Raw genomic sequence first — 12,376 nt, 5'->3', positions numbered from 1 at the left:
TGCTTTTAATTATCTTTATGAACCGGAAAGACAAGGATCCTTATTGGTTACTAGAGGTTTACATCAATAAATGTTGGAAGGCAAAATATGTTTTCAAATTGCTCAGTAGTCATTTCCATACATCTAATAAATTTAGAGACATACATTGTTACTAAGTTGTGTAACACAGGTTTAGCCAATTTAAATGAAAAAATGCTGTACTATATTTTAATTATTGCACTGCTTTTTTCTAGAGAAGGGTTATCTGGAATACGACACTATCATATAAAAGAAACACCACAGAAACAGTACTATCTGGCAGAAAAACACACCTTTAACTCTATTCCAGAGTTAATTGAGTATCATAAACACAATGCTGCAGGTAAGTAAATCTGAGTTTCCTATCATTTGGATAAATTCATCGCATAGCAAGGCAATGCAATTCCTATTCGGGTTTACTAGGACTGCTGCTGTGTTTCTAGCAGCAGTCACTACTGCCAAGCTTCCCAAAGCGTGCAGCATAGCACACCTTGCGGTGCCCCACAGCTCACTGGTGTGCCACCAAACCAACCAGGAGCAACACCGAAGCTTTTCTTTGTTTTTTCAGCAAGTTGGTGGCAGCACTACTGCCACTGCTGCTCTTCCAGCTGACTCTGGCTCCTTCATGCTTCTTTGTTTCCTGCTTTGCACAGCACCCCTTGCTGCTCTTCCTGTGCCAGCACCACCACCCAGGGGACCACAATCAGAACACGTTTTGGAATCACTGCACTAGTGGGTGGTACTGGACACTGCTGGGCATTCATCGTGTGCTGTTAAACATATTCACATTTCAAGCAATGTATTTTATTCAAGGTCTATTCAGTGAAAATATTTTGTTTTCCCATCTTGTGTAATAGCTATTAACTATTGCTACTGACTTCCATGCACTGGTCAGTTTTTATTTGATCCCAATTTAACAACTGACCATTTTCAAATAACTTGACAATGAGTTTAAAGGATCAAAATATTGCTCAAAAATACATCTTTAGCATCTCAAATTACATTGCTCGCAAGTAAGACTTATAATTTCAGTGAAATTAGATGAAATTTATAGCCTGTGTACAGTATAATCATGCTAAAAGCTGTTGTGGGTGCATCCACGTTTTTGGATGCACCCACAACATCCACTGGGTGACCAGTGGAATGTTTGGTTCCCTTTTTCAACCTTAGAGTCTAATCATACTACAACAGCTAAATCCACTTTCAGTTTCAAAAGTTATTTGTATTGCATTATGGAGGTGAGCTGGCCAAACCCTACAGGTTTGGGAAGAGCCTAAAGGGCCTTGGGACCATTATGGATTTATTAATAAAACAGAGAAGGTTGTACCCCACTGTATCTTATCTGCCTGTTTCATAATCCTAGAAGTTACATACTTTGTGGCCAGTGTGTTGTGTTCTACATTTGCTTAATCATTTGAACCCTTCTAGTTTTCTAAGATACCAGCCCAAAGCCTGATGCTTAGCAAACAAAATTGCACAGGAGTGGAACAATTGAATCAATTGGGATTTGGTAAGTCAACTCTTTCATAAGATCCATTGATTTAGCGTAGCAGGTCAGTTAGAGTAGATTTGAATCAGCCCTTCATGGATTGCTGCCTTGTCATGGCGAAGGGGCTTGAGTAATTCAGAGAAGCTATGGGCTATGCCGTGCAGGGACACCCAAGATGGACAGGTCATAGTGGAGAGTTCTGACTAAGTGCGATCCACCTGGAGCAGGAACTTGGCAAACCACTCCAGTATCTTTGCCATCTCATGAGAAGAGAAGACTCCCTGGAAAAGACCCTGATGTTGGAAAAGTGTGAAGGCAAGAGGAGAAGAGGATGACAGAGGACAAGATGGTTGGACAGTGTCATCGAAACTACCAACATGAATTTGATCCAACTCCGGGAGGCAGTGGAAGACAGGAGGGCCTGGCATGCTCCGGTCTATGGGGTCATGAAGAGTCGGAGATGACTTAACAACTAAACAACAACAACAAATTTGAATCAGTGGAACTTGCGGAGGAGTTGACTCAATAACATTGCCATCAATTCAGTGGGCCTATTGTAGTGCGATTTAGTGCTCTAAGCAATACAATTTTGGCCATAGAACTATAATTTCTTATATTTAACATTCTTGACAGTAGAGTGCTTGCAATTCTTTTATGTGGCATGAAAACAGTCTCAGTAGTGTAACTTGGTTGGTGCTAAACAGAGGATAACTTGATAACCATTCTTAATTTCTGCTGTTGCCTCACTTTTAACAATATAAATTTTCTGTGAATTTAGGTCTTGTGACAAGGCTACGATATCCAGTGACTCCAAAGACAAAACCAACTACTGCAGGATTCAGTTATGGTACATTTCCATATCTAAATGAAAATTGATTGCCACTCACCCCAGGAAAGAATAGATTCCTTAAATCTATGGACAGCTAAAATGTTGGAAATGTTGTTTAATTTATTCTCTCCTTGGTTGTTTGATATCAGTACCAGTGGAAAGCCGTTTCAGCGTCATAGACTAAAGACAGGGAACAAGATTTGTTCTGGAACCCAGCTGCCTCCTGGGATTAAAACTGCAGGCCATATGATGTTAGGGTCAGACCCTATTCTGCTCTCCTCCCCACTTAGAACCCCTTTATGCATGGAGAAGAGACTTGGGTAGCACCTCCTGATGTTGTGTCAAGATGTGTGCTTTTTTGTGTGCTGCTTGTGCTTATGGGGTGGCAAAGAGTACACAAAGGAGCACTTTCTTTGATCAGTGATCAGAGATAACAGTGCGTTTCCTAGTTCAGTGCTCGTGCTTGGAAAGAGGACAAGCTCTGGGATAGGACCTCTTGGGCCAGATTAGACCCAAGGGTCAGATGTTCCCAACTCATTCCATAAACCAACCATTCTCAACCTTTTTCCTGGCCATGACCATAAACATCATATGAAAGAAATATAGGCCGAATCAGGATTGTATAAGTCATATAGTAAATCTTATAAGGTGGTGTGTGTAGAATTGTTTCCAATCTGTGCCCCCCCTTCAGATGCCCCATTGGGAATAGCTGCCATAAACCTATACTTAACACTAAAATAAATGTGATAGTAGTCATTCTTCTAGTCCTTCTTACATTCAAGATCAGAACCACACTATGGGCTAAAGGAGGCTTTAACCCTTGTTCCACCGAAGTCACGATTTCTACCAGCCATATAGCTGTTCTTTGCCTCTGAAGGGAAGACCTTATTGATTTGATGGTAATTTCCCTACTGGGACTGACTGTTGCAGAGGCAATATGCATAAAAGCCCACTTTCCCACACATGTGTGTACAATCTATATTGGAGTCCCCAGTGGCTGTTTAATAAAGAAAGAACAAACATGAGTTACTCAACAAGATACCGTCAATCAAAAACTGAAGTGAAAGCTTCTAAGCTCTTCTCATGGCCACACCAGAAGAGAAGGGGACAATGGTCTATGCAAGCCATGCAAGTTCCAGTTATAGAGCTTCTTGTTCCAGTACAAGAAATAATAATTTGTTGTGAAGTCTAAATATACCTTTTGTCCTTTGGAAGAAAAATCAAGATTCTGGAACAAGAATTGTTTACCAAACCTATGATAGATGGGATGTAAAGCAATGTCCAGAACCCTGTTGGTGTTCACCTAAAATATATGTAACTTGCCAGCACTAATTATTGAAGTGCCGATACATGTCTCAAGTGCTTGCCTGGTCACATTTGACTGCACAAGCAAGATGTGTTCCCAGCACCTTGTCAAGTAGCTACAGTCAGTCAGTATTACCTGAGCATCGCTGGTTTATTTTTCTTCCCAACAGAGAAATGGGAAATCAACCCTGCAGAGCTCACTTTTATGAGAGAATTGGGCAGTGGCCTCTTTGGAGTGGTACGTCTTGGCAAATGGAGAGCACAATATAAAGTGGCCATTAAAGCAATCCGAGAGGGCGCAATGTATGAAGAGGACTTTATAGAAGAAGCTAAAGTGATGATGTAAGTAATTGGTCTGAAAGCCTAAATAATCTGGCCTTGACATGTCTTAAGGAATGCCTTTCCCATAAGATTTAGGAAACAGTCTTGCTCTCTGTCCATTTGTTTGCATACATTAAGTCAGCTGTGCAATCCTGTAGGACATTTCTAAGACTGTATGACCATTGTAGGATGTCCCTTGGTTGTCCTTGTTAGTTCTTAGCTGCCAACAAAAAGTAAAGATATTTTGACTTCACAGAGCTTTTAACCATCAAGGCATTATTTGCGTTAGGGTTTTCTGATCTATTCTAAGTTCTTAATGCTTTCATCACTTTCAGCTGTATTTTAGAGACTTATTTCTAATATATAAAGTCATGATTATGGGAACCAAGTACTTTAAAATTTCTGTGTAGCAGCAAGTCTCTCATATTTTCTAAATTAGTAAAGCACATGCAGAAGATTACAACTATATATTATCTGAAGTTGTAGCAATATGTGTTTTTTAATTCCTTTTAGGAAGCTGACCCATCCGAAATTAGTCCAGCTGTATGGCGTCTGTACACAGCAGAGACCTATTTACATAGTGACAGAGTTCATGGAGCATGGCTGCCTCTTGAATTACCTCAGACAAAGACGTGGGCACTTTAGTAAAGATAGTCTGCTGACAGTGTGCCAAGATGTGTGTGAAGGAATGGAGTATCTAGAGAGAAATAGCTTTATTCACAGAGATCTGGTAAATAATAACTTGTTTTCTGTAACTGTTATGTCTGTTATATATTTTACAATTTAGACAGTGAAGGTGAATATTAATCCAACTAGAGTAGACCCTCTGAAATAAATGGTACCAAATCATGAAGTGGCAGGAAACAGGTGCCACTGCCTATCAAGGCTGCTTGACAAAGGACAATGCTGGCAAGAGGTTGGGAAGAACTTAAGTGCACCCTATAAAGGCCAGATCGAAGCTAGCGCTTCTGTGGTCCACACACTTGAGTCCCTGATTCCAGTCAGGCCAGTGGCTCCCATGAATTCCCAAATGCTACCAGGAGCCCAGAAGAGCTTCTCCATTCATGCCATTGAAGCTTAGACTGGACCTATGATGACTCAGAGGGGCCCTTGCTTTTACTGAAACCTGTTTTGTTTTGGCTAAATTAATAAGTGGATTGGCCTATGAGTATATAGTAAATAGAAATTCAAGAAAAGAAGGAAAAGTATTCTGTTCCTTGCTCATGGAACTTTGTAACGATGCATAAATGTTGACATTTCTTATCTATTTGGAAACTTTTGTTAAGCTCAGTGAAATTCTTGTCCAGTCCTAAACCCCTCCCCCAACAAAAAACCCAGAATACCTTGGGCACTGGAGGCAGCTGCATGAATAATATCCAGATGGATAACTCCAGATTGTCCTGATGTTGTTGAATTGCAACTTGCATCAGCCCTAGTGACCCTAGCCAGTGTCTGTGTCTATGGAGAGAGATCATAGGAGCTAACATCTGGTGACATATCAGAGGCCACCATTTATCTTATTTCAGGGCTCAAGGGTTGAAAGTAACACAGTGATTCAGTTCATTAATGTTAATATTCTCACTTTCAGATTGAACAGGAGGAAGGACAACTAAAGTTTTGAAAGTAATTCATTAATGTTAAAATGGTTATTTTTAACACATTGCTCTCCAGATGCATTGCTAGTCTTGGCCTCCTTTAAAAAGACAAGCAAATTAACATGAATAAGAATTTTAATGTTAACGAGTTAATTAATACGCTGTTTTCAAGCTCTGCTGGGACTGCCTCTGTAAATGAGCAGTTGTCAGAATTTAAGCCAAGCATTTTCCTATTTAGACATATTCGCATTGTTAACTGTACAACAATTCTTTTTTTTTCCAGGCTGCTAGGAACTGTTTAGTGAATGAGTCAGGAGTGGTGAAAGTATCTGACTTTGGAATGACAAGGTATTGATCAGTGTCTTCTTCCTCACAACATTTAGATAGAATTAATTAGCTTGCATGGCGTAGCAATCTCCCAGGTGGCAGAACATGATTGCAAAGATGGAGTTCATGGTCTCCATAAAGCTTGTCCCAAATATGAGAGATTTATAGTTTTTGTTTGAGTGGCTGGAGATAGGCAGCCAAGTATAATATAGGCTAGTGCCTTGATTAGCTCACCCTTGAGATGAGATTATTTATGCTGTTACTGCTGGGAACAAGACTTCTCTCCACCCAACCAAAAATTGTTGTTTAAGAGAATTATTTTCCTTTCGTGATTTTTCTCCCCATTCCCAGTGGCTTGTAGCAGTTTCAAGGATTTAGTGAGGCAAACCTATAAATACATTGTTAGCTAGCTTTTGCTTAGATTTCTTCCCAGAGCAAGTATTCAGGAACATTGTACCCCTCTGGAACAGTATATTTAAGAAGTCTGTTCAAGAAAGGTACATTAGCTTTATTTTGCTTGAATCGTTAAGAGTACTGCGTCCATTTACCAACACTGTATTTAATAAGTGTTACATTGCTGCTGTTTTTTTCCCCAAGAACTTCCAGTCTGATTGACCGAGGTGTGTACTAGGCCTCACAGTTTATACATATGGCATCCTTGAAACTTATAACTGGACATTACAATAGGATAGGGACTAAATTCATGAGTAAATCAGACATTGTAGTCCATCAAGCCAAATACAGTCCCATCAGCCATAAATAGAGACCCACAATTGTTCTGGCTGCTTGCTTGGGACAGTATAACAATAGGATGTTGTGGTTGTCAAACTCCTGGCAGGACACAGTTTATGCCTTGATGGGCTGAAGTCATACTGGAGTACTTCCAGATGGAGTGCATCCAGCAAATTAATAAAAGGCATCAGACAGTGCCTCTGTGTATTTAAAATGCACAAAATGGAGGCAGCAGTGGGAAAACATAGGTGACTATGAACAGAAATTGTCATCTTCTGGATGAACACATCCCATGTAAAATAGTATGAACAGGACAGGGTGGTTGGCTAGTTTGAAGTACCCTTCCATATTCGAAACGTCTCACAAAAGATTTGTGACATCTTAAAAGACAAACACATTTTATTCATCATAAGCTTTTGTAGATTGCAGCCCATAAGGTAGCCTGTAAAAACTTACACAAAATAAAACTGTTTTTAAGGTGCCAGAAAATTGTTGATTTTTGCTCCTTCAGCTAATGTTAGTCGCCTGTCTAAGTACTTGCAAAGAATGTCTGTGAAACCTACAATTATCTCTGAAATAATGTGAACACCTAAATCAAATCTCTGGGTTTCTCTGGTTGTGTTTTCAGACTGCAGGGATCACACATGTTCTTTTTTTTTAATTTTAAGGTATGTACTTGATGACCAATATACAAGCTCTTCTGGTGCTAAATTTCCTGTGAAGTGGTGCCCCCCAGAGGTTTTCAATTATAGTCGATTTAGCAGCAAATCAGATGTATGGTCTTTTGGTAAGATGGTGTTGGGTTTTTGTCTCTTTTTTTTAAATGACGAGGTACTCCTCTCTCCAGTTTGATGATATGTGTCAGCCTTTTTAAACAATGAGTCTGAACTGTAGTGATCTAAGATGTGATAAAACACAACATCAGAATTGCTAAATGTGAATAAAGGTAAAGGTTTCCCTTGACAATTTTTTGTCCAGTCGTGTTCGACTCTAGGGGACGGTGCTCATCCCCGTTTCCAAGCCATAGAGCCAGCATTTGTCCGAAAACAATCTTCCGTGGTCACATGGCCAGTGCGACCTAGACACGGAACGCTGTTACCTTCCCACCGAGGTGGTCCCTATTTATCTACTTGCATTTGCATGCTTTCGAACCGCCAGATTGGCAGTTCGAAAACATGCATTGGTTATTCAAATGTGAATAACCAATAATGTGAATAATAGCATTGGTTATTCAAATGTGAATAACCAATGCTAAATTGCCATTAAATAAATAAATAAATAAATAAATAAATAAATAAATAGATAGATAGATAGATAGATAGATAGATAGATAGATAGATAGATAGATAGATAGATAGATAGATAGATAGATAGATAGATAGATAGATAGATAGATAGATAGATAGATAGATAAAACAAACCAAGGGTATTCATTATGAAAGTGGAATTTAAATTTTAAAATTCAGGCTTTCCAGATGTTCGTATGGGTAGTCTCATTATACTAACATTAATTCTTAATTTCCTTAAAAGAATTAGGACCCATAGATACTAAGACAATGAATAGTTTATTCTGCACTAACCTAATAGTCATTCCAGAATTTAAATCCTGTGCATTCTAGTTCAGAAGATTTGTGTGATAATCAACCTAATAGCTTGCTTATTTATCTTAATTTTCCAGGTGTTCTCATGTGGGAAGTGTTTACTGAAGGCAAAATGCCATTTGAGACAAATACAAACTATGAAGTGGTAACTATGATTAGCCAAGGACATCGTCTGTTTCGGCCAAAGTTAGCTTCAAAGAGTGTTTACGATTTGATGATGATGTGCTGGCATGAGGTATGCTACTTTATGTTACTGTCATCCCTGCACTTCAGTATGGCTGTGACAGCTGCACTATGAATTAAGAAGTGTAAGGAGTTGGGAGGGTGAAATGTCACATATTCTGTAGGATTTCTGAATTGTAAACTGTCTTTACAATTAAGGATATCGGAGAACTACTGAAGCAGAAAGGCAACAAGAGAAAAGCAGGGAGTAAGGGAGTTGGGGAGACAAATAGGTATGCTTTACAAGTTGAAGAGCAGAACATGTTGAAAGAAAGTGAGAAATCTAGTTGAGACTGAAGAGTGGGCATTAGATGATTCCTCAGTTGTGTAAATGAGCAATCCATACTTTATGGAAACACTCATCCATGGAGTCATGAGTAATACATTTTTCTCTCAATACAACTGCTACCAACATTACAGTCTTCTTTCCCTCCCCCAGTCTCACTTAGTCCCCAGTCCTGTACCATGAACTTGTGCCTTAACTATTATACTCCACAAATCTGAGGAAGTGGGTTGAAATTCATGAAAAACACATTGAAATAAATCTGAAATAGTCTTTAAATTGTCTCTTGTTTTCATTTGTGTTATACATGGTTTTTTTATTTTATTTTAATGAAGCAATAAACTGTGTTGGGGGGATCCTCTGCCTACTGTTAGGTTCTGCCTGCTATGTTACAAAAACCTCTTAATAGGAATGTACATAGTGACAATACATTTTTGTTTTTACATTTCTAGAAACCAGAGGGACGTCCTACATTTCATGATCTGCTGCAAATGATTGATGCTATAGCAGAGGACACTTCTGCTTGAGAAGGCAAGGTGAACGTGCAGATGTTCACAGTGAATGGAAAGAGTTTCAGAGAAGCTGTGGTAGTCTTACTCAAGAACATAATCCTGGATGTTGCTTAAAAGGACCACACTTTCAAGGCAATTGTGAATACTATTTTCTCATTGCAAGGAAAGGCAACATTTTATCAAGACACACATAGTTTGCTGTGCCTTTTAAGTAACAATGTCTATGAATTGGACGTTGCTGAAGATTGTAAAGGTGAAAAATGCATCTGTGGCTGGATGAAAGGATAGAAGGAGCTGCCTGTTAAGCCCTGAATCACAACATATCGAAGAACAACATTAATGCCTTGCTTGGAATCCCAGTGTCACAGCAGTAGTTCTGATGTCCTCACAAACCAGCTTATCACAATATATGATGCTAGCTTGTGGGTTGTGTTGCTTTAATAGGGGCCACTGCAGCACCTATTAACCACTAACTCGGAGCTTCTTCATCTGATGTTAATGACTGTACTTTTTATCATCTGTTGTAGAAAACTTGTAACTCGAGATTGACAAACCTAGGGCTAGTCATATTAAGATCGCTAGATGGTCAGTGCATTCTTGTAGCATTGATCTGATTGAGAAACAAGAAGGATAGGTAAAGTTTCCCCTTGACATCTAGTCCAGTCTTGTCTGACTCTAGGGCGTGGTGCTCATGCCCGTTTCCAAGCCACAGAGCCAGTGTTTGTCCGAAGACAGTTTCCATGGTCACATGGCCAGCACGACTAGACACGGAATGCTGTTACCTTCCCAGCGAGGTGGCACCTATTTATCTACTTGCATTTTTACATGCTTCCGAACTGCTAGGTTGGCAGGAGCTGGGACAAGCGATGGGAGCTCACTCTGTCGTGTGGATTTGATCTTATGACTGCTGGTCTTCCACCCTTGCAGCACAGAGGCTTCTGCGGTTTAACCCGTAGCGCCACCTTTCCCTGGTGGATAGAACTTGCTAAATGAGTATGTTGTGCAAGTGGGTACAGTGGTGCCTCGCTTAACAAGCGCACCGTATAACGATTAAATCGCATAGCAATCCGTTTTTTCGGATCGCTAATGCGATCGCACAACGTTGTTCCAATAGGGAAAAATTTGCTTTGCGAAGACCGGTAAGCGTTTCGCTTACCGATCTTCGCAAAACACCCCCCGCCGATCAGCTGTTCGGCGGCCAAAATGGCCGCTGGAAGCCGGGAAATGGCCTAAAATGGCCGCACGCCGTGTTTTCGCGCCCTTGTTAAGCGAGGCGAGGGCGCGAAAATGGCTGCCGGCCATCCTGAAGCTTCACTGAACGGTGAGTATTTGGCCTATTTGGAACGCATTAAACGATGTTTAATGCGTTCCAATGGAAATCGCTGCCCCGTTCAGCGATGCTTCAGCATAGCGAAGGTTAATCCAGAACGGATTAACCTCGCTATGCGAGGCACCACTGTAATTGGATGCTATTGTCCAAAGGAGACCTGTGTTCAAATGTCTGCTTAGTCGTGAAATTTATCAGAGCAGGGATCTGTGGGCCAATTACAATCTTTCAGCCTAACCTGTCTCATGAGTAGGAGGAAATGGGTGGAATAAAAATGTAATAAATTTCTAAAGAGCTGGAAGCTGCTATAACGTGCTCTTAGCCTGTGGCTTAGAGTATTAATAAATAATAACGCAAGCAAACTTAACAATGGATTTTAAAACAAAGCAGTCATAATAAACAAGTTGTAAATAATACAGTGTATATACTTTAAGTGTATATATTGCACATATATATTTATATGGAGTGGAAAGATCTGAAAGCACAGCTGATGAAATCCCTCCCATATGTTAACTTTCAATTTGACATGCAGCACCTCTGCGTTTCAAATACTGTGTGGTGTGTATCCAGTTTAACATGTAGCAGAAAAAAGAACAAGTATACCCTGGTCTTTGCATTAAACAAAAGATGCTCTTTGGTCAGTTTGTTCTAACTCTGCAGCTGTTAACACGCTTCACAGCCTTAATAATAAAATATTGCTGCCCAGAGTAGAACTTTGGTCTAGATGTGCGGGATAGAAGTCAAATAAATAAATAAAAAGCAAAAGGTGCCTAATAAAGATTGTACATGTTGCTTGAAATCCTAATGTCATTCCATTGGTGAGAAAACTAAAACTTAACCCTCCTTACTTAAAGTTCCATGAGACATTCTGCTGCTCCAGTCTACTCTATTAGGGAAAATCTTGTATTACAAAAGATCTTGTATTACTAAATCTTGTATTACTTATAGGGTCAGCCACTTGTCTATTAACAGCCCATGCCACTGTAGGTGGAACAAGGAGGCAACTCCAGAAAATACTTGGATGCAGTTTTCTTTTGAGTAAATCACTAAACAAATATAGAGATGATGTGTCAGTTCTGTAAGGAATGTGTTCTTTCACTGGATATTGTGTATATTCTGCACTAAATATACTCTATACAGTATTAACTGTTAATGTAAGCCATATATGGCACTTACATGAATTCAAAGTAGAACCATTTTGATTGGCATGGTCTATATTTTTTTAGAATTCTACTTTTTCAAGATTTTTGCTAGCTGCCTGATGGACAGCAAACGGACACCATCACCTTTCATTCAGTTATTTCATTGTGTTCATGATATTTAGTAGTATTTCACACACATTTAAACATATTTGCCCAACCAGAAACTACTGGAAAACAGCTCCTAAATTCTCAAGAAATTGAATTCTATGTGTCTGTAGAACCTAGCTCACAAAATACTTGACATTGGAATTGCTGCCTGCTGCCCTGTTTTGAATAAAGTGGGAGAAGGTAGCTAAGATAAGACTTACAAAGAAAATCTCAAAGCCAAAAGAGGCTTAGATAGTAGTAGGGGAAAACCTGTGCCCAGTGGACTTATAGTCTTTAGCCTAATTTCACACAAATTTCTAAAGCCTGCAAGCAATCCATTTAGAACTGACAAGAATGACCACCTCCTTTGGCAGATAGATGACTAAATCAGAAGAGAAAATGATTGACATTTCTATACTACCCAACTCGTAACTAAGCTACTTCTATGGGCAGCTAACACGGCAACAAAGTCATAAATAGGGGAGTATTTCCTTGAAATGTTATATATTTTTATGCAACTTAACGT

General features: G+C 39.6%; 1 protein-coding gene across 5 annotated transcripts in view; it reads left to right on the top strand.

Annotated features, from left to right (window-relative positions):
* TEC (tec protein tyrosine kinase) overlaps positions 1 to 9,931 on the top strand; it is a 67,656-nt gene extending 57,725 nt beyond the window's left edge. For all 5 annotated transcript variants that reach the window (XM_020789651.3, XM_073001288.2, XM_020789650.3 and 2 more), the window contains 8 exons: positions 234 to 361; positions 2,286 to 2,354; positions 3,812 to 3,983; positions 4,476 to 4,692; positions 5,841 to 5,905; positions 7,285 to 7,403; positions 8,295 to 8,452; positions 9,175 to 9,931. In XM_020789651.3, coding sequence (XP_020645310.2) covers positions 234 to 361; positions 2,286 to 2,354; positions 3,812 to 3,983; positions 4,476 to 4,692; positions 5,841 to 5,905; positions 7,285 to 7,403; positions 8,295 to 8,452; positions 9,175 to 9,249 — 1,003 coding nt within the window. In that variant the 3' untranslated portion in view covers positions 9,250 to 9,931. The remainder of the gene's footprint in view (positions 1 to 233; positions 362 to 2,285; positions 2,355 to 3,811; positions 3,984 to 4,475; positions 4,693 to 5,840; positions 5,906 to 7,284; positions 7,404 to 8,294; positions 8,453 to 9,174) is intronic.
* Positions 9,932 to 12,376: the final 2,445 nt, after the last annotated feature.

The sequence above is a fragment of the Pogona vitticeps genome, chromosome 5, assembly GCF_051106095.1.
Source record: "Pogona vitticeps strain Pit_001003342236 chromosome 5, PviZW2.1, whole genome shotgun sequence".
In the NCBI taxonomy this organism is placed as follows: domain Eukaryota; kingdom Metazoa; phylum Chordata; class Lepidosauria; order Squamata; family Agamidae; genus Pogona; species Pogona vitticeps.
Note: the sequence above shows the minus strand (reverse complement) of the source record. Positions and strands in the feature narration are given on the sequence as shown.